The 27,921-nt window shown below is 41.5% G+C and overlaps 1 protein-coding gene across 1 annotated transcript; it reads right to left on the minus strand.

Annotated features, from left to right (window-relative positions):
- Positions 1-11,931: 11,931 nt before the first annotated feature.
- On the minus strand, positions 11,932-12,930 carry LOC129669512 (melanoma-associated antigen B4-like). Its single transcript, XM_055597797.1, has one exon. It carries the CDS (start codon positions 12,928-12,930, stop codon positions 11,932-11,934), a length of 999 nt encoding a protein of 332 aa, XP_055453772.1.
- Positions 12,931-27,921: the final 14,991 nt, after the last annotated feature.

A 27,921-nucleotide genomic window follows, 5' to 3' on the forward strand; every position in this document is an offset into this window, starting at 1 on the left:
TCAAAACCCACATAATATACAACACCAAGATTAAAATATAATGAACTATGGACTTTCATATCTGATGTAATGATATTTAAATATATATTTACTAAATATAAAAAATGTACCACTACAGTGTGAGATGTTAATATCAAGGAGATTGTATATGTCTGGGAACTAAGGGTTGCATAGAAACTCTGTACATTTTGGTCATTTTTTTTTTTGTAAACTTAAAACTGCTCTAAAATAAACCATATGAAAGTATCTGCCTCATTGTTTTCTCTTTAATTAAAGGACTGAACACAAGGGTCTATGCCATTTTTTTCTCATATATTCATTTGTAGGTAGTCATCTCAGTTCTCCCTCAGTGTATTTTATTTGATGTCTAGTAGGGCATAAGAAGTCCTAATTGTTGACATGAAGACTTTCTTATTACAAAAAAGGCTAAGTAAATAGAAGGGCCCAAGGGGGTAATCTTGAATCTCACTGATTAGGAGAAATATATTAGACATCATGTCAGGGTGGAGAGAAGTAAAGGATTGGGTGGGGGAGGAAATGATGGGAATAGGATGGATGAGGTTGGGGAGGGTGGAGGGAGAGAGTACTAGGAGAGACAACTGCATTTGGGGTTGGATATCTGTGAAAGAGTTAGAAACCTAGGATAATGGAAACTATGAAGGAATTTATGAAGGAGACCAGTAGGGGGTTCATGTGTTGCTTTATATTCTAATGCTAAATCCTGACATGCAAGATCTGGACAGACAAGCACATTCTCACATAACCCAGGTGATGCTGTGTAAACCTTCCTCCCCAATTTAAAGTTGGTTGGTTAATACAATTAGCTAGAAGCCTCTAACAGGGCAGAAGAAAAGCAGGTGGAGCTTAGGTCCTCAAGGCTTGATGTCACAGAGAGAGACCATGAGGCAGGAGACAGAAGAAAGATAAAGAGTGATGTAGCAGGAGGAAAAGAAGCCTGAAAGAAGGAAGTCACCATGGGTCAGTATGGACCATGAGCATGTGGCCATGAAAGCTGGCCTGATGGAACACAAGCAGCCCAGACAGGAACAATTATGGTAACTAACTTGAGGTGTGAAGCTGGGGAAGAGTAAAATAGCTTAAAGGTTGATATCTACACAATTATTAAGTGCTAAAGCTTTTATAAATCCAACAGGTCTCTATCATAATTATTTGGGAACTAGCTGGAGTAGAAAAGCTCTCTAGACTCCATTTCTATAACAGTGACTCCTAGCAATAGGGAATATGGAATCTGAACCTGCTCTCTCCTCTAATTAGGCAAGATTTACAACGGAAGGATTGATACAACAATCAAGCCACAAAGCCTTAGAATCACAATCTATCCTGCCAACAAGATGTTCAGTGATAAAGATGGAGCAAAAATTGAGGGAATAGCCAACCAATGAGTGGACCAGCTTGAGATTCATGCCATGAGAGGGAACCTACCCCAACAGAATTAATAAAATTCTGCTGTACTTGCTGACAAGAGCCTAGCATAAGTGTCATCAGAGAGGACTCACCCAGCAACTGATGGAAACAGATGCAGAGACCCACAGACAAACTTTAGGAAGATCTCAGAGAATTCTATGAAAGAGGGGAAGGAAGAATTGAAGCCAGAGGGGTCAAGGTCACCATACAAAAACCTACAGATTCAATGAACTTGTATTCATAGGGGCTCAGAGACTGAATTGCCAAACAGAGAGCATGCATGGGATAGACCTAGGTCCTCTGCACATATGTAACAGTTGTGCAACTGAGTCTTCATGTGGGACTCCTACAGTAGGAGCAGGGGCTGTCTCTGATACCTGTTGCATGCCTTTGGATCCCTTTCCCCTAATTGGGCTGCCTTGTCTAGCCTCAATAGAAGTAGATGTACCTAATCTTACTGCAACTTGTTATGTCAAGGTTGGTTGATATCCATGAGAGATCTCCTCTTTTCTGAGAAGAGTAGGGAGATGAATGAGGAAGGTAGCAGAAGTGAGAGGGAGGAACTGGGAGGAAAAGGAGGGGAATCTGTGATCTGGAAGCAAAGTAAATAAATAACTTAAAATAATAAAAAGCCTGCACCTTTTATCTAGCTCTCATTCATGGAATGAGGTGACTGACTTTATCTTTCCACAATATCCATTGTTTCTAAGTTGTGGCAGACAAAGGCTGAAAAGACATCTCAGTCACCTTTGAATACAGGTGAACCCCAGTTCAGTTCCCAGAAGCTGAGTGTAGCGCTGTGTTCTTGTTATCTTAGTGTTGGGCTGGCAGAGGCAAGCAGATCCCAGAGGCTTTCTCGCCAAGTTCTACGCCAGTAAAAGGCCCTGAGGACCAAAATCGTGGGTAGTACCTGGCAACAAATAACAACCACAGTCAGTTGACCATTGACCACTGTACACAGCTGTCCCCATGCACAGAAGTAGCAACCAGATTGATGTTTTGTATTAGATTTCTCACTGGGAGTCCTAACTCAATCCTAAATCTAAATCCCAGTAGGACCATCCTTCTGCTAAGCAGGGTGTGATTGGTAGTTTTTTGTTTTTTTTTTTTCTAACTTATGCCTGAAATCTCTAACATCTGACAGCGAATTCTGTAAGAGTCTCACTGAGAAAGACTTGGTAGTTTTAGCACTATTCAGAGTTTTCACTTTATACCTGCCATACCTTGAAAATCCTGGATCTCCAGTCCCGAGCTTGGCAAACCTGAGACCAAGATCTTCATCTTCGACAGATCTTCAAAGGAGAAATTAACCCCACTCAGTCTGGGAACTCTGTCACCTGAACACAGTGTTGGTCAACTATGTACTACTTTGTTCTGGGTGAGTGCTCCAGGAGTTCATCTTCTTTACCAGGGTTTTCAGTTTCTTATAGATTGAAGACTCTATGCAAGGCAATCCTCCTTTGGGTAAGGCAGACCCTGAGTATCTTTATTAGTGTAGGAGATCTTCTGGCTGGCAGGCCTGACTCTCATGGTCATTAGCTTGTCTTCTTATAGGAATATCATTAATTTTATTCATGTTTTTAGATCTCAGATTTACTGGGAAATACCAAATTCCTAAGCTGTATGATCAGTTTCTCTATACTATAGGAAAATCACAACACAAGGCACAAAACTGAGACAGATGTTTCTTTAGAAAAACATAGGTTTGTTCCATTCTTATTCATTACAAGTCAGAATTAACCTCACATATTTACATTGAAAAGGTTATAATGTTCTGAATGTAAATTGTGAAAAATGATGGAATACGAACACATTATCTTTTGTGTTTATCTGATTTGCAAATGTAATCATTGTTTTAAAAATATTTTTTGTTTCCTTCATTCTTTCTTCTGCATCTCAGGGTTTTTATTGTTTTAGTTATGTATTTTAATCTAGTAGATTAGACACAAAATCCTTTCTTTAAAAGGGTCTAGCATAAGGTGGGCCTTATGATTTCCTCCATGCATCCTCCCAAGAGCTCAAGATATAACCTGGGTCTTATGCCCAGTTTCTTGGCCTACTATAGTAATCCCTGCCTGAACTGTGCCCAAAGCCTACACTTATGCCAAGACCACTCTGACTGTCCTAAGCCTACAGGGGCCTCCAATATCAAATCCAACCCTAGGCCAAATCAGAATCTGAACAGTTATTTCTCCCCTAGGACCTAGGATGTAACTTACCTATGCCCAATATAGAAGATCCCTTTGAGCCACATCTCACCTGTTAACTCAGCCATATCTTACACATCCTTCACCATGGTTTATCCAGGTAAGTCTACCTCATTCCAACATACCTTCCTGGAGCCTTACATTTAGCACCAAACTCCAGACTTGTAATAAGAACATATATTTTGCATGGCAGTCCTGCCCCTACCTGACTCTATTCTACTTAAGCCATATCCGAAGTTTAGGCCCAACCTGGTCCAAACATCCAGTCTTCTACCCTAACCTGCTCTGTCTGTACCAGATATAAAACTAACAAAAGAAATCCACATGCCCAGATCAAATCACAAAAATACAAATAAATTGAAAGATCAAGATAGTATTTACCTCAGAAATTCCACCCATCACATAGAAATGTTCACTGCTGAGAATTACCTAAATGACTCCCAGGACACAGAATTTTAAAGAGCAGTCATGAACATCATCAGTGAATTCAAGGAGTTTAAAGAAGACACAAAAAAAGAAGAGCTCACTGAAATTAAAAAGAATGGAACTTAGAGAATAAACTCCTGAATGGTGCCCCAAAAAAGATTAACAGAAGGTTAAAGGCAATGATGAAGGTAATTCAACATTTGAAAATAGAATTCAATAAAGATTGTAAATGTTTTTATTTCCTCAGTTGTGGGCATGTGATAAGAGCCATACTCAAGCTTTATAAATACTTGGCTTGGGCTAAACCCCAAGTTTTTGTATCTAACTATTACTAGGCCTAGGCCTGGATGCTTGTAGCCTTCATACAATCTAACCTGGTTCATTCCCAAACCTTGAAGGCTTCAGCAGCCTTTATCTCCAAACATGAGCCTAGAATGATTTTATCCTCCTAGACTTACTGCTGAATGAGCTTACCCTTTGTAGGTCTTTCTGAACTCTGGCTGGCTGTTTCAACTCAGATGTTCTGGCCTAAAACTCTTCTCCAAGCCGACTGATTCAAATTGGCTTCTCTCTGCTTCTCACTGAATTGTTCTGCTTGGGAAAACTGCTCTCCACTCCATGAACCAAACTGCACAAACTCAACTGCACTCTGCTGAACTGTACCAAATTGCACCAAACTGTACTGTACTCCCAAATTCTACTGTACTTTCTCCACAAACTCTCTTGCTTTCTCTGTGTGTGCTGCTCTCAAGTAGCTTCTCTTTCCTGTCTGTTCTCATGAGAGATAGGGATATGGTATCTCTGATTTATTTTGTCTGCCCTTCTTTTAAAGATCATTGTTTAGAACTACAAGTGTATGCTGAATTCCAGCCAGAGGTATTAAAGCTGTGTGCTAAGGGTGTATCTATATTCCAGCAAAGATCACACAGACCTAAGTCCTTGGATGTCATCCCTTCCCAGAGCAGCCATGTTTCTGGATAAAAATACAAGGTATATACTCACTCATATAGACATAACATAGTATACACCTACTAAAAACTGTACATCTAAAGAAACTAAGCAAGAAAGAGGACCCTGACTAAAATACTCAATCCTCATCCTGAAAGGCAAAGAGGCTGGACATCAGAAGATGAAGAAAACAGGAAACAACCTAGGAACGTGCCACAGAGGGCCTCTGAAAGCCTCTGCCCTGCAGACAATCAAAGCAGACACTGAGACTTATGGCCAACTGTTGGGCAGAGTGCATGGAATCTTATGTAAGAAGTGGGAAATAGTAAGAGCTGGAGAGGACGGGAACCACACAAGGAGAGCAACAGAACCCGAAAACTTGAACACAGGGAACTTCCCAGAGACTCATACTCCAACCAAGGACTATTCATGGAGATAACCTAGAACCCCTGCACAGATGTAGCACATGATAGTTCAGTGTCCAAGTGGGTTACATAGTAAAGGGAAGAGGGACTGCCTCTGACATAATCTGATTGGCCTGCTTTTTGATCACCTCCCCCTGATGGGGGAGCAGCCTTACCAGGCCACAGAAGATGACAATGCAGCCACTCCTGATGAGATCTGATAGACTAAGATCAGAAGGAAGGAGAAGAGGACCTCCCCTATCAGTGGACTTGGGGAGGGGCATGCATGAGGAAGGGGAAGGGAGGGTGGGATCAGGAGGGGAGGAGGGAAGGGCTTATGGGGGAATACAAAATGAATAAAGTGTAATTAATAGTAAAAATTAAAAAAATTAAAAAAAGATAGAAAAAATAGCTTGAAAAAAGGTATAGAAATACTGAAGACTATACAAACTTAATTGAAGACAGAATTGAAAACCCAATTAGAAAACTCAGAGGAAAGGCTTGCAAGAATGGATCAAGCAGAAGATAGAATCTGAACCAAATAAGCAAGAATGTGAAATTAAAAAAAATAAAAATAAATACAGAAAAGAACAATAGAGAAAATGTAGAACACAATGGAAATACCAAACCTTTGAATTATAGGACTAGATTAGGAAGAAAGATGACAGACCAAACTTTAAATAACCTCATAGAAGAAAACTTCTCCATACTAAGGAAAGACAAATCTCCATAGATATAAGAATAACACAGAACACCAAATAGACAAAAACCAGAAAAAAATTCTCATGGCAAATCAGAGTTAAAATTCTAAAAAAAAAAAAAAAAAAAAAAAAAAAAAAAAAAAAAAAAAAAAAAAAGAAAGAAAGAAGAAATAAAAAAGAGTAGCTAATCCTGCAAGACAGAAAGAATATCTGTCAGATATATCAAGTCAGATATAAAGAAAAACCTATGTGAATAACAGCTGAGTTTTCAACATGAACTTTGACAGCTAGTAGAACAAGAAGCAATGTATTATAAATCTTATGACCAAAATAGCCACACCTAAAAATACAGGAAGTAAAGGCTACTAATTTTTTTTTAACTTAATTTTGTATCCAGCCACATTGCTGAAGGAGTTCCCTAATAGAATTTTTGGAGTCACTCTGCTTTGGCTGCCCAATTCCAGAAAGAAAAAAAGAAAGAAAAAAACGTATGATAGGATAGCATTTATATTTTATTATTAGGATAAAATTAGCTCATACTATAATTACTGTGACTTCTGATTTTTGACTAAAAGAAGACTTAAATGCTGAAAGTATTTTAGGCTCCTGTCTCATTTCTGTTTATAAACCTGTCCAGGATAGTTAACCAAAACATGTTTAACCTTTCAATGGGTATTCCTAACCTTATCAGTTATAAAGAGTCTTCCAAGTTGGGAAGGGTTCTTTTTATTATTGTTTTTTTCTTTTTATTAATTCAATTCATATCTGTCACAGGCCCCTCCCCCCTCTCCTTCCAAACTCATAATCCTTCCTGAATCCCCTTCCCACTATTGCTCAGAACAGGGGAGGCCCCCTACCCAGATACCACAGCTCATCTATTCACATGAGAACTGAGCACATCTTCCTCCCCTGCAGCCTGGTAGGGAAGTCCCATCAGGGTGCAGTCATCAAAAAGCAGGCAACATAGTCCATGTCAGAGATATACCCCACTTCCCAAATGACTGGGCTCACTTAAAGCCTAAGATGCCCATCAGACTTAACCTCTTGTGGTCTATACAGTGTAGTATTCTATCTTGTACTGTATGAATAAAATCCACTTATAAGTGAGTATATACTTATATACTTATAAGTGAGTATATGCTTCTGAGTCAGTGTTGTCTCACTAAGGATGATCTTTTCTAGTTCTATCCATCTGCCTGCAAATTTCATGATTTCCTTGTTTTTATTGGCTGAGTAGTATTCCATTGTGTAAATGTACCAGTTTCTTTACTCATTCTTCATTTGAGGGACATCTAAGTTATTTCCAGTTCCTGGCTATTGCATATAAATCTGCTCAGAGAATGCAAAAGAACTCTATACTCCCTCTGTTATGGTACATACAAATGACACATGTGCTATTGAAGAGCTTAAGATAGCCTGAATATAACTCCATTTTGAAATAAAGATCTTGACTGGGAACTGAATTCAGGTACCAGGAAATATCACAGAATGTACACCTGGCAGAAAACAAAGTTAACTCTCCTAGCAACAGCCTCCAGGAAATATAACAGAATAAATGCTTCATAGAAAATAGAGACAAACTCCCTGGCAATAATCAATGGGAATCGGTTGAGAATCGGGTGGGAAAATTCTCCCCAATGTTTCAGATATGGTTTAGAAAAATAGCCATTGTGATTATATGCCTTAGCCATTGTGATTATGTGCCTCAGAAAAGGTCACCCCGCCCTGCTAAACTTCACCCAATTCTGTAACGCCAAGGTTTGTGCCCCCCTGCTTGCTGCCATGGAAACCCCCTGGCTCACAAACTTTCCCTTTAAAAATCCTGTTCACTCAGAGCTCGGGGTCCCACTTCTCTACTGCTGCAATAGTGAGACTTGGGTCCCGAGTTCGATCGATCTTGTAATAAAGCTCTCTTGCAATTGCATCGAGTCGTCTCCTGGCGGTCTCTGAGGGTCCTGTGAACCTGGCATAACACTATAATACAAAACTGCACTGAGAAATGCTTACTCATACCCAAGGGACAAATAAATTGTTCTCACACTGAGGCCTTCAGTTGAACATAACACACCATATTCCTATGCCTAAAGGATAATTTTTCACTTCTGAACTTTATAATTATCTTCCTGCTAACTTATTAATAATCCCTGTTATTTAAGCTGTTTGTTAATTTTCCTGACTGTCTAGGAAGAACAAAAGACTAATGTCAGAGACAGTGAGCCTGACTGGAGACTGTTGGTAAGTGTAGCCCTCCTCTCAAAACTGAGGCTGTGGCCATTTTACTCTGCAATAGTTCTCCCCATTTAGGCTGTGTATACTAATCAGCAGCTTAGCTAGGTGGCTTATAAAATAGCTAAAGGTTTAAACTATACCTCCATGGATATTGCCCTATTAAATAATGAACAAAACTACTGTGTCTGCTTTCCCCTTTGGGGTATCCAGGTTCATTGTGCACTGAGCTGGACTAGAGGGAGGGAAGCTTAGCTGGGGTATGCAGGATCAAGGTTGGCTGTGAGTGTGAGAGAAACAACTTTCTTGGGAAACAGCTTCAGTGGGACAGGTCTATTGATTGGGGGTGGGGCACAAACACTACTTAAACCTTGGGGCATGGGCAGAGGCTTTTATGATGAATGTACATCATTGACCAGGGCCAGTGTGCTGGGAATGTCTTAGTTGCATGAAGAGGAATTCCAGGTGCTGCTGGACAATACTTTGTAAGGAGAGAGGAAGTTTAAGCTGTAACCTGGCTACCAGGCTATTTAACCAGCTCAAGGGTGGCAGAGGTCGGAGCCATTTGGCTACATGCATGCTGGGACTGTAAGGCTACATGCAATGAGACATGCAGGCCCAGGAAGGGAGGGAACTGTCCTAATTCTGCCTCTGCCAGTCCCAAGATGAGATTTTCAAGGTTTGGATACACCTCATTGCTCCAGTTCCGCTCCACCAATTCCATAGATCCCCAGGACCATACACTGACAGGCTGTAATAGATAACAGGGCCCCTATTGATTACCTACTATTACTATACCATCACGAGTGCCAGGAAGTTAGAAAACTCCTCTGTTTTAATCTGACAGTAGCAATTCAATTAATGGAAAAATCGAAGTTATAAAAACTTGCAGAAAGGATTACTCAAGGTGGGGCCTGGGATCTGATTGGATGGCCCACTTCAGGGTTACCAAATTTTACCTGGTAAAACAGGTATTTGTATTTTTGTGTCTTGTTCTTTTATGGATTCTAATGGTCATTTTTGAGTGTCAGTGTTTATTTGTCCCCTGCCTTCCAATTAATCAAAAGAAAATACACTATAGATACAAGAGATCCTAATAAATTCTACAAACTATTAGTTGGTGATTTGACCTATTCTCCTAGTAACACTGGGAATATAGTGGACTACTGAATTATTTCCAGCATCTTGTGAAACTATTCTAAAGAAAACTTTAAGTGCTGAAATTATCTTGGGAAACTGGTTATTGGTCACTAAAATTCTACATAATCTGTCTAAGTCTTAAGGTTTTATGTAGCTACTAACTTTTCACTTTTGTAAACAATGCCAGCTTGCTTCCAGCAGATGCCCACAGTTAGCTTTCTGTATATGTCACACAATTGCAGTTTTTGCCTTTAGGAGCCCAAGCAAATTGGAAGTCAGACCGTTTGGAGCTACTTTGTATGAAACAGCCCCAATGGCAGAGAATAAATGTTCCATATCAATTATTCAGGCCTCTCAGGCGGTTTCTCTTCAGGTAACCCATAACAGTAGCTATGCATTGTATAAAGTGGGGAAGTTATAGCACTGGACAACAACCAAAGATACAGAAAAGAAAAAAATTGATAAAACACTCTTTGTTAGAAGAACTAATTTGGGTGTAACCTCTGCTGTATGATGATTATTACTCCCCACAGTGAAACACATGTAGACAGTGACAAATGCATGCAATATGAGCTAGCAATTGCTCTAGAATAAAGTAACACTGATCCTGACCTGATGTTGAGGGTATAAAAGTGTGTCACTAAATACTCTATTTTTCATTTGCTTATACATTTTGAAATTCTCATTGCTCTATGTATTTTAATTTAATACCTTGATCAAAAGATCAGTCATTTACATGAGATACATGTTGGAATACTGAGAATAAGACTTCAGTAAGAGACACAGCATACAACTCAATTTAGGAGGAACAGTGTGGACTTTAGAAAGGGAATACTGTTTTAACTCATAACTCAATACCCCAGTGAACTTTGAACTATTATAAAACACTCTAAGCCTCTCATTATCCACTGTATTGTGTAAAAATTTACCGTGAATATTGGAGGACTTAAATATTCCATTTTACAGGAAGCTATTTAAACAAGAATGTAAACAACTCAAAATGGCTTTAGGAAACTACTTTAAAAGGCAAACAAAAAAGTTTCAAGAAGTCCCTGAAAATGACCAGATTCACTAGAACCTTCCCTTTCAGTGTAAACAAAAGCTGAGAGTCTCAAGACAAAATGAAACAGAACTTCAAATGAGACACTCAGACAAGGCAAACTGCCAAGACTCAGACAAGCTGTGCTAAAATGACTCTCAGAGGATAAAAGGTGTTAAGATGACTCTGAGACCAGAACAGCTGCCTGGAAGAAGCAGAAACCAGATGAGCTGCTTAGAAGTGGTTTAAAGCAAGTGAAGCACCTAGAAAGGATACTCTCCGACCTGTTGATCTGTCTGTAGCCTGTGCAGTGCAGTCTAGGTTTCCAGCTATTCTGGCCAGTCACCCATGGGGAGGGGACCATTTGGGGATGCAGCTATCTTTGAGTCATTTCTGTTCCTGTATGTAACTGTCACCCATATTCATGTTTAGTAACACAAATAAAACTCAGGGTTCCACAAGTTAGATGTTGGTATTATCTGTACTTTGGTATGTTGTAGGCTCCCTATCTGGGGTGAACAAACATATTGTCTCTCCACAGGAAAAAAAATGTGACACAACATGGAAAAATGAATTTGAGAGGCTTCTTGTAGGACTAATAAAACAGTACTGAATGGACAGCATTTGTGCATTTAGGTGCCTTGTATGACATGCATGAAACATGAGAATCATTAGTGTAAATATTTTGATTTGATTCATTGATACTTATCCACCTGAGATTATTTTTCTACATTTGAAATTAGATGCCACTGAGTATACAACATTGGAAATACAATAAACGAAACTATCAGAAAAATTTCTTTCAAAAGTTGTTTAGAACGTTTTCTGTCCAATGCCACAAAAACCTGTTTCTTAATTCAGTGGGAAGAAGATTATTTTTATATTAATGCATAATGAGAGTTTCTTCTAGAATCTACAACTGCATGGGTAGATGAGGGACATAGTTTTCATAAATATCTCCTGAAGACTTCCCAAGACTAAATGTGTAACATTTAGGTAGAGAACAAGCCTTGAAAAAGGAGATCTGATTCACTGTGATTGAATTTCTCATGCACTTTTAATATCAAAAACAAATGCAAGTATACATTTGTAAGTTTGAAAAAAAGCAACTTGAGTAAAAAAAAAAAATCAACAAACAACCAAGTTTTAAACTTGTACATTCTCAAATATTTATCTGCCACCAAGAATTTTCCTCTATAGATGCCATGTTCCAAGTTGTAGTTCAAGTAAGTACAAAATTTGAACATTCAGCTTGATGAACAGAAATAAAGGCACAGTCCACAAAATTTGTCAATATGCATTCTAATCCCAAGTAAATGTTTTGCAAAAACACCCCAAAACTTTATCAACAACTAATTGGCAAAAAAGATGAACAGATCTTTTCAGTCCAATATTGGAGGCTACATTTTATCTCCTTAGTGAGTAGCATTGTTGAACTTGGACTTAGAACGTCCCTTGGCTTTGCCCTTACTGCCAGGCTTAACTGCAGCTTCAGCTTTGGCTTTCTCTTCCTCTTCAATCAAGGCCTGCTCATAAGATGAGTGAACACTGGGTATGGTTTTACTGATCTTATCTAAGAAGTCTGTCACTCTCTTCTTGCTGCATTCACAATAGGCTCTTGGACCCCAAAGGAACTGATAGCATACAGGATCGGTGCCAGGAACCTGACGGTATTCTAGGTACTTTTCCTCCACTAGGTCTTCAGTGATAAGCTTCCTGACATCCCCAAAGATGAGGTGTGGGACTCCATCATTGATTCCTAACATATTCAGGAAGCGCCAGACCTCCTCCTCTGGGGCACAGTAGCCATTTATGTAGATCACGCTTAGGAGAGGAATCAGAATGCCCCTGTTGGGAACACCCAATGTATTGCTCCCACTTCCATCATCTTGGAAATCTAGCTTGCTGACAAGCACATAGGATTGACCATGGGGCCGGTCTTCTTTCATCTCAATGCCATAAACCATATCCAATCGATAGGCAGCTTTCTTAAGCATCTCAGGAAAGTGCTCCTTGAACCTTTTGTTGATAACTTTCAGCATTTCTCCCCTTTTTGCAGGCTGTTTAATTTTGTACTTGCAGAGCATGTACTCCACCAGCATTCCTGTCTTCCTTGATAAAAGATCCATCTGTTTGGCTCCAGTGGAGAGTGGGGCCCTAGAAGAACTACCGTTTTCCTCTTCTTGCCCCTTTGCACCTTTACCAGACATTTTGAGACCCAAGCCTGTACCAGCAGTGGCAGTGGGTGCTTTGCCCTGTGGGAAGCCAGCAACAGAAGTGCTTGACCCAGCATCTCCTGAAGACTCTCCTTTCTCTACTGCCTTTGCCTGAGCATCATTTGGCTTCTGGGTCTCATCTTGGGTCTGGCGACGTTTCTCACGAGCACGGGCCTTACTCTTCTTTCCTCTGGGCATGATGGCTGTGGATCAAAAAACAGAAAACAGTAGTTTGCAAACAGAGCAGGTGTTCTTGTGACCTGGGTCAGAAAAATAATACTCTATAAGCACTTTTGCAGACTGCAAGTATTCTGACTTTCTGCAATATTTCTTTCCCACATTTTGAGGAGAACATGGCTGTGAGCATACAATCAACTTTTCAACAGCTTCCAGTCACTGTAACTTACAGAAGTATCTGGGTACTCTCAGTTCTACTCACACCTAGAACTGCTGTATTCTCCTTACCCCATGAAAATGCCTAGGGGCTGGGATAAGAGCTTCAGAGAATTCGAGCTACTGAAATAACTGAGGATCCGGAAATGCTCTGTCTAAGACTCAAGGGTGTCTTCAACCCTCCTTGAGATTCATTTTCTAGCCCCCTGTTAAGCATTGTACCATTACCCTCCTTTTAACCAGGCCCTACAATATCAGACAAGCAAATTTATATCTGGTTTGAAATAAAGACATGCTGATGGGCTGGGATGGTAGCTCTATCCATAATGAGCTTGCCTTGCAATCCTAAGGTCCTGACTTTTAAACCTAGAATCCATGTTTAAAACCCAAAGCTAAAGCTAAGTGTGGTGGATTGCACTTGTATTACCAATGCTGAGGCAGAGTCAGAAGGATTACTAGAGCTCAGCAACCTGCAAATCTAGCCTACATGCCGGATCCAAGCCATGAAGAGACCGTCATCTCAAACACAAGATGCATAGCTCCTGAGTAAAAATGGCCTCTGGTTTCCACAAGTATGCAGTCACACACTGGGACACACACATACACATACCCTCAGGAAAAACAGATTTCTTCCATAACCATAAAGATGTGAGGTAGATGCTGAAGCTCATACTCATTTTTGTCCTTTTATGCTGAAAATACCCCGGGCATAGTGACTGTGTCTACATATCTAGTTTTTACTAGAGGGCCTGTGTTTAAATGTCCCTATTTCTAGAAGTGTTCCCCTTATCTTCATTCACTTTCACTGACAATAGGTAATAGACAACTAGGCAAAAGTGGGCCTATACTTCACCAATGCTGTCCCTTCTCAGACAGCCTTTCAGAGGAGCAGAGTGAGCTCTCCCTTTGTCAGCTCCTCACTTATGAGCATTTTAAACACTATTGTGCTATGTGCCAGGTTTCAGTATGCATTCAACAAGAATGCCAGCATCCAGCTCAAACATTTTAAACTGACTGTTGTTATAATATTCTTTTGGAATGTATTCACTTTACCCTTGTTCAAGCAAATGCTAATTTCTCTCCCCCACTCTCTGGTTTCAGTCCAGACATGGTATTGTGATGCTTATTCTAAGCATCAACTGTCTCAACTTTGTGTAAACATGCCAAAATAAAGCAACCAGCCACAAAGTTGGAATGCAAAGGAAACAGGAAGAGAGGGAGGAGCCAGAGGACACAAAGGGAAGGAGAGAGCTGGGAGAGAGAGGAGGAAAGAGGTCTTGGAAGGACTTGGAGAGATTCATTGGACCTAACATATCATTAAAGGCAAGGATAATGTGGGAAACCTGAATGTGAGGAAACCATGTGGGCTTGGAGGTTCAGGATGGAGTAGTTACTGCTCAGTACTGTGTTTTAGGTTAATTAAATAAATCATAGTCTCTGTGTGGTGAGTTGGTTATATAGCTGTTTAGGACTAAAGCAGATTTAGTAAAAGATATATCAATAGTAATAGCGCTTCCTCAAGATCCAGCCATACCACTCCTAGGCATATATCCAAAAGAGGCTCAAGTACACAATAAGGACATTTGTTCAACCATGTTTGTAGCAGCTTTATCTGTAATACCCAGAAGCTGGAAATAGCCCAGATGCCCCTCAACTGAAGAATGGATGCAGAAATTGAGGTACATATACACAATGAAATATTACTCTGCAATGAAAAATAAGTAAATCATGAAATTTGCAGATAAATGGTGGGAACGGAAAAGGATCATCTTGAGTGAGCTGTCCCAGAAGCAGAAAGACACACAAGGTATATACACACTCATATAGATATAACATAGGATAAACCTACTAAAGTCTGTACATCTAAAGAAACTAATCAAGAGTGAGGACCCTGACTAAAACAGTCAATCCCCATCCTGAAACGCAAAGAGGATGAACATCAGAAGAAGAAGAAAACAGGAAACAACTTAGGAACATGCCACAGAGGGCCTCTGAAAGCCTCTGCCCTGCAGACTATCAAAGCAGATGCTGAGCCTGATGGCCAACTGTTGGGCAGAGTGCATGGAATCTTATGAAAGAAGTGGGAAATAGTAAGAGCTGGAGTGGACAGGAACCTCACAAGGAGAGCAACAGAACCAGAAAATTTGAACACAGGGGTCTTCCCAGGAACTCATCCTCCAACCAAGTACCAGGCATGGAGATAACCTAGAACCCCTGCACAGATGTAGTCCAGGGCAGTTTAGTGTCCAAGTAGGTTCCATAGTAATGGGAAGAGGGAAGAGGGACTGCCTCTGACATAATCTGATTGGCCTGCTCTTTGATCACCTCCCCCTGATGGGGGAGCAGCCTTACCAGGCCACAGAAGATGACAATGCAGCCACTCCTGATGAGATCTGATAGACTAAGATCAGAAGGAAGGAGAAGAGGACCTCCCCTATTAGTGAACTTTGTGAGGGGCATGTCTGGAGAAGGGGGAGGGAGGGTGGGATTGGGAGAAGAGGAGGGAGGGGCTTATGTGGGGATACAAAGTGAATAAAGTGTAATTTAAAAAAAAGAAAAAAAGAGGGAGACACCTGGAGAGACCGATTGGACCTAATATAGCATTAAAAAGAAGTATAATGTGGGAAATCTAAATGTTAGGAAAGTATGAGGCCTTGGAGGTTTAGGATGGATTAACTATTGCCCAGCATTGTGTTCTAAGTTAATTAAATAAGTCATAGTCTCTGTGTGGTGATTTGGTTATACAGCTGTTTAGGACTAACAGCAGCTTTACTAAAAGATATATCAATAGTAAATATTAATTGAAATGTACAACAAATGGCACCCAACTAATCTAAATATCCACCTCCTTAAATCATACTTTATCATAATTTGGTGAGGGAATAAGCTCCCAGTAAAATAACTCAAACTTAAAACCAAAAAATTCCCAGGTCAATTACTCTCTTTTTAAGAGAGACTCTTAAACCGGCCCAGGAGCAAAAGACAGCCTCCTGTGGGCAGACCTGAGACTTCCATAACAAAACTGGCTGCTCCTGCAGTTTAACTGAGGTGTACACAAGCATGGCTCCTTCATATTGTGGCTGGCTCAACTGGCTCAGTTCCACAACCATGGCAGGAAAGAAAGGAACTGGAGGGAGACAAACCTCTAGACAGAGTTTGGCCTAAACGGCATATAACATTAACATAACATAACATAACATAACATAACATAACATAACATAACATAACATAACATAACATAACATAAATGAAATAAAATAAAATAAATAAAATAAAATAAAATAAATAAAATAAAATAAAATAAATAAAATAAAATAAATTAAATTAAAATAAAAATTGCCATGACAGAGGGTGTTTTAATCCCTTTTGGCTTTATTTTAGCTGTCATAGTCGTGGATCTGGATGCAATATGTTTAATGGTGGTGGTTCTTCTCCATGCCTTCTCCAAGAAAGTTCAAGGAGAAAATGGGGGAAAAGCCAAGGATTGGGGTACTAAGTTACAGACAAGAAAAGGGGCACTCTTCCTAATTATTAGATTAATATCAGCTAAAATTCAAAGCTCTCTGGCTACAAGATACTTGTCAGCTCTTTCTGGCAAGGGTCCACAAATTAGGGAAACATCAACTAAATTCCAAAATATAACCAACTGGGTTTTGTTTGTTACAGTATAAATTGGCACAACTGACCCCAAACTTAAAATTTTATTGACTCTTTGTTTGATTTTCATTTAAAGACTTTGAGTTACAATGATATTGATTTGGAAAAAAAAATATTTAAACAAGTTGGTGAAGGCACACACTTTAATTCCCAACACAAACTACAAAGAAACAGATACGCTAAATCTGCTAGAAGAAAAAGTGGGGAACAGCCTAGAACTCTTTGGCACAGGAGACAACTTCCTGAACAGAACTCCAACAGCACAGGCTTTAAGAGCAACAAACAATAAATGGGACCTCATGAAACTGAAAAGCTTCTGAAAGCAAAGGACACCTTCATCAAAACAAAACGACTGCCTACAGATTGGGAAAGAATCTTCACCAACCCTTTATCTGACAGAGGGCTAATATCCAGTATATATAAAGAACTAAAGAAGTGGAAAAGCAACAATTCAAGTAATCCAATTAAAAAATGGGGAACAGAGCTAAACAGAGAATTCTCTGTAGAGGAATATAGAATGGCAGAGAAACACTTAAAGAAATGCTCAACGTCATTAGCCATTAGGGAAATGCAAATCAAAACGACCCTAAGATTTCACCTTACACCCATCAGAATGGCCAAGATGAAAAACTCAAGTGACAACACATGCTGGAGAGGTTGTGGAGAAAGGGGAACCCTCCTCCATTGCTGGTGGGAATGTAAACTGGTACAACCACTTTGGAAGTCATTCTGGTGCTTTCTCAGACAATTAGGAATAGTGCTTCCTCAAGACCCAGCTATACCACTGCTAGACATGTACCCAAAATTTGCTCAAGTATGCAATAAGGACATTTGCTCAACCATGTTTGTAGCAGCTTTATTTGTAATAGCCAGAACTGGAAACAACCCAGATGTTTATCATCGGAGGAATGGGTATTGAAATTGTGGTATTTTTACACAATGGAATACTACTCAGCAATCAAAAAAGAGGAAATCATGAAATTTGCAGGCAAATGGTGGGATCTAGAAAAGATCATTCTGAGTATCCCAGAAGGAGAAAGACAAACATGGAATATACTCGCTTATATAGACCTAAAAAATATGATAAACATAATGAAATCTATACACCTAAAGAAGATAATCAAGAAAGCTGACACGAGGTATGATGATCAATCCTCATTTAGAAAGACAAATGGGATATACATTGAATGTATGACAGGAGTCTACCGCAGAAAGCATCTGAAAGACTCTACCTAGCAGTGTTCCAAAGTAGATACTTAGACTCATAACCAAACCTTCGGCAGAGTGCAGGAAATCATATGAAAGAAGGGGAGTTTGATGTGGAAAGGATAGGAGCTCCACAAGGACCAAACATATCTGGGCACAGGGTCTTTTCTGAGATGGACACTCAACCAAAGACCATGAGAGGATAAAACCTAGAACCTCTGCTCAGATGTGACCCGTGATAGCTCAGTAATCAATTGGTTTCCCATAGTAAGGGGAACAAGGACTATTTCTAACAGGAACTCAATGACTGGCTCTTTGACCTCCCCACCTCCCAAGGGAGGAGCAGTACTGTTAGGCCACAGAGGAGAACTTTGCAGCCAGTCCTGAAAATACCTGACAAACAGAGTCATATGAAAGGGGAGGAGGTCCTCCCCTATCAGTGGACTTGGAAAGGGGCAGGGAGGAAATGAAGGAGGGAGGGTGGGATTGAGGAGGGAATGAGGGATATAGCTGGGATACAGAATTAACAAAATGTAATTAATGAGAATAATAAAAATAAAAAAATAAATCTAGGGATATACCTCTAAACAGGTAAAAGATACCTACAGTATGCTTATATTCTAAGTTAAAAAGGAGTTTATATAAAGTTTACTTAAAACGTGTTTTCTATTGCTCAAGGCAACCAGCTTGTTGGGAGGCTTCTCTAGGGAAATAGGTAGCAGCTTGGCCTAATACAACAGGCACGCACGCAAGAGCCCAAAAAGATATTTTGATCTATACAACCTCGTTTTGATTTCAACATGATAACGACTGTATGTTCAATAATTATGATAACTTATATTGCTGATCCCTTTACATGGGAACAACTCTAAAACTGATGGAGACATGAAATATGTCTCTAGAACTCCAAAAATACTTGGCCAATAAATTCTTGGCTATAATATCCTCAAAATGTATTATGCTAACCTTTTAATTAGTGTACATAAAATTGGCTTACAGTTTAGTTTCTTCTTGCACATCTCATACATTTATAATTTTAGAACTCTATAATGCTTGTGAGAAATTATATGTTTGCAGATATGTTTGCTTCTAATCTCCAGTTTCTCCAGAATCCCCACAACCTCCAGTGCCTTCCCCTTCCTCTCCTACCCCAGCCTCTCCCCCTACAACTCAGCTGGAATCTTCACAACCTCTGACACCTTCCCTCTCCCCTTCTACCCCCTCCTCTTCTCCTTCCATTTCTTCAAAATCCTCACTCTCTTCTCTGGCAACAGACTCTCCTCATGGCTTCACTCTGGCACTCACTTTCACCTCACCAGCAACTATTAGTGCCCTTGTTACCCATTCTCACTCTACAACAAAGTCCACTCCCTCTACTAAGCAAAAGCCAGCCTTAATCCTTCCCTTGCTGGAAGAAGCTGGTGTAGACAGTTTAACTAATATGGTACCAGGGCAGGCCATCTCCTTCCTTGTGGACACCGGAGCCACTTTTCAGTCCTAATGGAGTACTGGGGACCAACCTATCCTTGTAGTTCCTCTACTATCAGGGTAGGGGGACAACCATGCCAGCCTTGCCGGACTTCACACTTAATTGTATTTTTAGGGGAGTTCCCTTGATTCATTCCTTTTTGTTAATGCCAGCCTGTCCAGTTCTCCTAATAGGAAGGGACGTTTTAGCCAAAGTGGGAGCCTCTATTTCCTTTACTTTACCATTTCGCTTGACCCCAAGCTCATCAGCGTCCTCTCTCTTCTTTCTCCTAGTTACCCTACCTACCAGTTCTAACACATCGCTTCCTTACCATCCTCTCAAGTGGACCCACAAGTCTGGGATGTCCAAAACCTCTCTTTGGGGAGACACCATTCCTCTGTAGTCATTCAGCTACAGGACAACACCTGGTATATTGTCCAGGCTCAATACCCACTTCCTCTCAAGAGTCTGAGGCTCAGTCTATTATCACTGACCTAAGGAAAAAAAACTCCTTCGCCCCACGTCCTCTCCCTTTAACACCCCCTATATTCGTGATTAAAAAGCCCAATGGAACCTACCACATGGTTCAAGACCTCAGGCTTCTCAACTCTGCAGTCATCACCTTTAACCCTGTTGTAGCCAATCCCTATACCCTCCTCTCCACTATTCCCAAAGGCACTTCCCATTTCTCAGTTCTGGATCTCAAGGATGCATTTTTCTCTATTCCTTTAGACACCCAGTCACAAAATATCTTTGCCTTTACCTGGACTGACCCTGACACCCTGGTCTCTACTCAGCTTACCTGGACTGCTTTACCCCAGGGATTCCAGGACAAAGCACATCTTTTTGGCCAACACCTAGCTTTTGATTTACTCTCCTTATCTCTCCCTAATCCAAACTTACACAGTATGTAGATGACCTTCTTCTTTGCAGTCCATCCCTACAATTTAGCCAAACTAACACTTCTGCTCTTCTAAATTTCCTATCCCGCAGGGGCTATCTGTTCTCATCCTCCAAGGTCCAATTATCTACCTCTGAGGTCACTTACCTGGGACTAACATTAACCCCAACCCACAAGGGCATCACCCTAGACAGAAAAGACCTAATACAGTCTGGCAGTTCCCTCTAATAAAGAAGAAATCTTATTGTTTCTGGGAATGGTCGGTTTCTTAGGGTTTTGGGTCCCCTCCTTTTCCCTTCTCGCCTGCCCCTTATATGAGGCAGCCTTTGGCCATTTGCATGAACCCCTTGTTAAACCTGTTACTAAGCCCTTTCGGAGGCTCCAACAGGCACTTCTTGAGGCCCCAGCCTTACATCTTCCAGACCTGACGTGTCCCTTCTCCCTCTATGTAACAGAAAAAGAGGGATATGCCCTTGGAGCCCTGGGTCACCAATTGGGACCCTCCTTTGCACCTGTAGCATACCTATCAAAAAAATTAGATCTGACAATGGAGGGATGGGCCCCCTGAATTTGTGCCCTAGCAGCTGCAGAGCTAATTATTCAAGAGTCAAAAAACCTAAATTTTGGGTCACCTATTATTGTCTTTTCTTCTCACAATCCGTCTCACCTTTTAACATACAAAGGTTTACAAACTTTACCTCCTTGAAGAGTCCTTTCCCACCAGGTGGCGCTAATAGAAGACTCTACCCTCACTTCCCAACCATGCCCACCTCTTATTATTTCAAGCCTTCTTCCTTGACCTAACTCTGACTATTCCCCATCTCACTCTTGCACTGAAACTTTAGAGGAACTATTGCCCCACCCCTCACACATACAAGAGGGCACATTACCTAGGCAGTCTATACCTGGTATACAGATGGCAGCTCCTTTGTACATGAGAGAGCTCGAAAAGTGGGTTATGCCATAATGTCGGATACTGAGGTGGTGTGAGGTACAAGTCCTCCCTGCGAATACCACTAATCAACAGGCCGAACTAATAGCTCTTACCCATGCTTTCCAATTACCCCAGGGACAATTCCTTAATATCTATACAGATTCTAAATATGTTTTTCATATTCTTCTCTCCCATGCTGCCATCCGGAGAGAGCATGGGTTACTTACAGCAAAGAGAGGATCTGTAATTAATGCAGGCCAAAGTATGGCCATGCTGAAAGCCTCCCACCTTCCCACATCCATCGGAATACTCCACTGCCGGTCCAACCAGACAGAAGATTCCATGGTTTCCAAAGGGAATAGCCGGGCGATGAGGCAGCTAAGGCCGAGGTCCTTAAAGGCCTAGACTCATCCCACTCACCACAAAACATCCTTACACTACAACCCACATCTCCCTCGCCCTCTCCTGACAGTCGTCAGATCCTGTCCTATCTACACCAGCTCTTTCATCCTAACAGTCAAGCATTGTCTAACTTCATCAGGGCTTACTTGCAGCCTACCTCTGAGGACTTGAGCTTCCTAAAGACCATTATTGCTTCTTGTCAGATCTGCCAGACCTCAGATCCTAACTCAGGATACCGTAGCCCCCCTTTCCCTACCCACCAGGCTAGAAGCTCTCTCCCTGGGACTGACTGGCAACTTGATTTTACCCACATGCCAGGAGTCAAATGCGTCCGGTACCTCTTGGTCTTGGTGGACACATTCTCAGGATGGGTGGAAGCTTTTCCCACTACTAACAAAAGAGCTCAGACACTTTCTGATCTCCTTCTCTGATCGATTGTCCGATGTTTTTTTTGGAATTCTTACCTCCCTCCAGTCAGACAATGGCCCTGAGTTCACTTCTCAGGTTTCCCAGATCTTATCTAAAGCCCTTAACATTCCTTGATATTTTCATATCCCATACCATCAAAAGTCTTCAGGAACAATGGAACGAACTAATAGATCCCTAAAGAAAACTCTTGTTAAACTATCACAAGAGTTTCACCTCCATTGGGTAAAACTCCTCCCCCTGGGTCTTTTCAGGCTACAAGCTCTTCCCCAAAAACCTCTATCTATCTCACCTTTTGAGCTCATATATGGGAGACCAGTCCTAACTCCTGGTCTTTCAGCGAAATCCTTGCCTCTCCCTGACCACCTACTTACTCCCTTACTCTTGTCATCTCCATTCTCCTCTTTGGGTCTTTACTAACCACTGTTTACGACGGCCACACACTAACCCCTGTCCATCTCCTATTTAACATTGGAGACCAGGTCTTTCTCTCCCCTCCAAACCAAAGTTCCCCAACTCTTTCTCCTAAATGGCAGGGCCCTTTCAAAACTGATTGTAATCCCCACAGCTGCTAAGCTTGAGGCTTCCCTCACTGGATTCATCTATCCCACCTTAAGCCTTTCACCCCCTCTCCTCAAGATAATGCCCCTTTCTACATATCAACTCCAAAAGGACCCTGCTCCCTCAAGCTACAAAAGATGCCAAGATCAACCACCTTGTCTCCAGTTCCAGAAAAATGAGGCCTCCGCACAGGAGCTGTGTTCGACCCTATTGAATTAAATATGTATTTTTCCTCCTCTTCCTCTTGCTGACTTCTGTTCAAGGTAATCCCTATGTATGGAGATTTGAGGTTCAAGAAATCATCATTAATAATAAGCAGTCTCTCCAAATAAGGTTCAAAAATTGTTCTATGGGAGGCTGTCAGAAGCCCATTGAAATAGCCATCACCCCCACATCCATCCCTCCTCGATTATTTGATAGAATTTTTGTTTGCTTCCTCTTTGATCAAACAAAGGATCATTGCAAAAAGTGGCCTGACAGGTATGGAGGCTGCCCATACTGGTCTTGCCAAATCCACAAACCAGCACAGAAGAAGCTCCTTCACCTGTACAAAAAGACCCTCTACTTATACATCCGAGAGCCAAGGGATCCCAGATGGAATCCCAGGGAAGTAGGCGTCTTTGGAAAACTCTATTGCAGATACACAACCAATCTACCAATAAGTACTATCCATATCCAGAGAAAATATGTCCCAATTACTCAATTCCTGGGGATGGGAGAAGTAGAAAAGATAATTAAACACTCCTGTAAGGTCACTACCTCTCTAACATTCCGTCTCCTAAATAACACAAATCTGTCATTTCATCTCCTACTTCAGACTCTGACCTCAGCCTACAAGCTCCTTAATGTGACCCAACTGGGCCTTTTTAAAGCTTGCTGGCTGTGTATATCACAAGGGACCAACTCAGAGGTACTGCTGACAGCTTCTGCAGTGACTCTGTCAAGTAACCTCACTTCACCATTTACTAACTGCCCTGACTCTGAGGTTGCCACAACCCCCTACCTTTCTCATATCACCCCTCTTTGGTGTGGCAAGCTGTTTCAAGGCATTCAGAACACACTCTGTAGGAATGCTAAGTTCCTTAGAATGTAGTGAAAGTATAATCCTTGATAACTCCTCTCAACTCCAATGCCCTACTGCTAATAATATCTTGATTCTTTGTGGCACTCAGGTCTACAATCATCTTCCTGCTCATTGGTCAGCAATTTGCACTCTGGTACTCCTCTTCCTTGATCTGGGGGTGATAAACGAAAAGGAGCCCCTACCCATCCCTGTCATGGAATCAAAAGCTGCCCAGCAGGATAAGAGGGCAATTCAAATCCTGCCCCTGTTGGCTGCTACAGGAAGACTAGTCACCTCACTAACTTTGTATTATCAGCTTTCTTCCCAGTTCATCCAAAACCTTCAGCAAGAGGCTCAGACAATAATAACCCCCCAAAGACAGATTGACTAGCTGGCAGTAGTAGTACTTCAAAACCAAGGCAGATTGGATCTCCTCACAGCTGAAGAAGGTGGCCTTTGCATCTTCCTCCAGGAGGAATACTGTTTTTATGTTAACGATTCAGGTATAGTAAAAGACAAAATCCAACAACTCCATACAGACTTCAAAAAAGAAAGGGAACAGCTTGAGGCCTCTAGCTCTGGGGCCTTTGAGAGTCCCATATGGAAATGGATTCTGCAACTTGTCACAACTCTCCTGCTCATCTTTCTGCTTTTGCTTTTTTGCACCTAGCTTAATTAACTTCCTCCTTACATTCTTCCAACAACAAATGCAAAAAATCTCTAACCAAACCATTAGTCAGTTACTCCTACAGGATTATCAACCTCTGCCCACAGAACCAGATGACAATGACCCCAACAGTGGGGATCAGCTGTACCCTGAGAAAGACAAGGCCCCTAAACAGCAGGAAGTAGTTTGAAGAGCAAAAGTGGTCCCTGTGCCCTCTCCCAACCAAGACCACTTCCTAGCTCCTCACTTTTTAATAAAACAAAAAGGGAGCAATGTTGGGATCCAAAAGCAGGCATCTCTGGCTGACAAACCGGTTAACTGGCATTCTTGAAGCCATGGAGAAGACCACCTGCTGGTCACCTGGAACCACCTGTGAATGCTCTGGATCACCTTATAAGAGAACTGTCGGAGCTCCTCCCCCTTCTCTTTCTCTTTTGCCTAGTCCAGAGATACTCTCTGGGACCCTTTTCCCTTCCCCTAATAAACCTCCCATGTGGAACAGGTCTCCTGGCATGATTTGTGAACCAGCCGCATAACTCTCATCCTGCACGATTTCTAACACTATTTACTCTAGTAACTAAATTTCTTCCTTCTCAAGTCTCTGATGGGGTTGAAGACCAAATAGTTATAGTGCCACATTTAAGCTTAAGTTGTTTAGAAGTTAAGAAATCCTTTCACATAGGTAATGCCAATTAAGGATAAAAGTTAATATAGGTATGGAACTTTAAACATGTCAAAATAGATAGGATAATCAGATACTTTTCCTAAGCTGCTAAATACGCATGGACAGGACATTGCAAATGCAGATTTTAATGAACAGTTTTCATAATTCAATAATTATTATTGTATTGAAAGAAAATGAGCCTTTTATGGGACTTAAAGGGGGAAACTTTGGTATACTGTTCTTTTGGAATGTATACACTTTACCCTCCTTCACTCAAATGCTGATTTCTCTCCCCCACTCTCTGGTTTCAACCCTGACATTGCATTGTGATCCTTATTCTAAGCATCACCCGTCTCAACTTTGTGTAAACATGCCAAAATAAAACAATCAGCCACGATATTGTGCAATGGAAAGGAAACAGGAAGAGAGGGAGCAGCCAGAGGACAGAAAGGGAAGGAGAGAGCTGGGAGAGAGAGGGGGGAGAGAGGTCTTGGAATGACTTGGAGATATGCATTGGACCTAATATAGTACTAAAAGTAAGTATAATGTGGGAAATCTAAATGTGAGGAAACTATGAGGGCTTGAGGTTCAGGATGGAATAGCTATTGCCCAGCACTGTGTTTTAGGTTAATTACATAAATCATAGTCTCTGTGTGGTGATTTGGTTATACAGCAGTTTAGGACTAACAGCAGCTTTACTAAAAGATATATCAATAGAAAATATTAATAGACACCTACAACAACTGCCCTTTTCTTTGTCTAAGTTATGGGAACTGTTGTAGAAGTCCATACATGTATACCTTGTACATTGATCATATGCTGCTCCCTTCCCTCACCTATTGTATTTCGTCACTTCCTTTTATCCTTGTCCTGGTCAATTTCCCCTTTCCCTCTCACATCTAACTGTACATCAGAGTTTTGGACAGAGGTTTCAAATATTTCACACATTTATTTAATAACCTGTGCTTTTACCAACCTGGAAATTCAACCTAGGCTTCACGAATACTAAGCAAACTTATTCCCTAGATGTGCTCTGTCTCTCCCTCCTTTTTTTTTCTTCCCCAGAAGAGGTCTCCAGGATTTCTCTGTTTAGCCTTGGATGTCCTGCACTCATTTTGTAGACCCCCTTGAGTGCTGCCAGAGGTGTGTGACAACATGCCTCGCTTCCCTTTGTAATTTTTAAAATAGTTTCGAATAGAAAAGCCTCAGGGTGTCCTGTGTATTTGGTTCATGCTGAACATCACATACTGGGTGTGGCTACCCAAAATTATGATTCCTCTGACCCCTACCTGCTAGTCAGAGGAGGCTACTGTAAGCCTCATAGTGTCTCTATGTTTGGACTCCATCTGACTCCCACATGCTGGGTTCTGGTCACTCTAAGCCTCAGAGTGTCTCCAGCTTATGGCTCCCTCTGAATCCCACATGCAAGGCAGAACTACCTTAAACCTCTTGGCATTGGATCCTTATGGTTCTCTCTGACTCCCACATGCAGGGTAGGCCTACCCTAAGCCTCTGAGCATCACCCTCTGTCTCCCACGTGTACAGCGTGGCTACCTTAAGCCTCTGATCACCTACTTTTGGACAACTCTGACTCCCACTTGCTAGGCAAGTCCACTTTAAGCCTCTGATCACCTGTTTATGCCCTCCCCCACTCCCACCTGCTGGGCCTGGCTGCATCACTGTATCACTTTCTTGAGGCTCCCTGAGACCGCCCACAATCCCGTGTTGGGCGTGGTCAGTTCTGTGACTTCCTGGCTTTCTACATTGTCTTATTTTTCTGGGGTAGGGGTTGCAAATGCCACCTCGGGCATTTAGAAACCGGAACAGAACTTGCAGGAGTCCCTTCTCTCATTCCAGTCAATAGGTTTTACTTAGCCCACTCATTTTAGGCTCATAAGTCAATGCTTTTGCACTCTTGATTCATCCCATTAGTATGAGTGGTTTTAAGAAAACATTACGATGTTTAAATTTCTCTTTAAAAAAAAAAATTAACTTCCAAGCCGGACACAGTGGCACACACCTGTAATCCTAGCATTCTGGGAGGCAGAGGCAGGCAGATCTCTGTGAGTTCGAAGCCATCCTAGTCTACAAGGAGAGCTCAGGACAGCCAAGGCTACAAAGAGAAACCCTGTCTTGAAAAAATCAAAAGGAAAAAAAAAAAAAAAAAAAAAACACCTAACTCCCTATGTTGCTGGTGGTTAAGTCCGGTCCAACTCCTTAGCTTGTGCACTCTGCTCAGGGCATTTTGCAGCCTAGTGGACTTGTAGTTGGTTCAAGGTTCTCTTCGTACCCTTTAGAAGCCAGAGCTTTGCTTGAACTGTGATTGGGGAGGTCGCCATTTCCAGTAGCAAGAGCCTGAGGTCCCCGTCTCCCAGAAACACGCAGCCCACGCTTTTCCAGAACAAGCCTACAGACCCAGGAGAGCAAGCACAGCTCCCGGGGTTATGCCAGAGGTGTGCACTCCTCGGTGAACAGGGTCCCTACCTTTTCCGCAGAACTCTTTCAGAACTTGCAAACAGACAGCCGAGAGCAGCCCACACAGCCTTTGAGCCACGGCACTAAGACCCAGTTCTCCCCGCCCCATGGGAAGAGCCTACATACCACATCCGGCCAGGGGCAGGCTCTGAAGATTGACAGCGCCACCAGGTTGCTATGGGACCCCACTCTGTTGGAGGCAGCATGGGAGAGTCTGACTTCCTCACTATGCTCCCTTAAGACAACTAGCAAAATACTCATACACATAAATTTTATAAAATACCTTTAAGGAAATATGATAGTTTATTCTGGAGCCATTTTGAGTGTCTGTGGCCTGGGAACAGTGATGTGGGTTACCCCAAATTTCATGTT

This window comes from Psammomys obesus, unplaced genomic scaffold (genome assembly GCF_907164565.1).
Source record: "Psammomys obesus unplaced genomic scaffold, mPsaObe1.curated_primary_1811, whole genome shotgun sequence".
NCBI classification, from domain to species: Eukaryota; Metazoa; Chordata; class Mammalia; order Rodentia; family Muridae; genus Psammomys; species Psammomys obesus.

Bases quoted from the DNA above. Each gene is read 5' to 3' on its own strand.
- LOC129669512 (XM_055597797.1), bottom strand. From the start codon at position 12,930: ATGCCCAGAGGAAAGAAGAGTAAGGCCCGTGCTCGTGAGAAACGTCGC.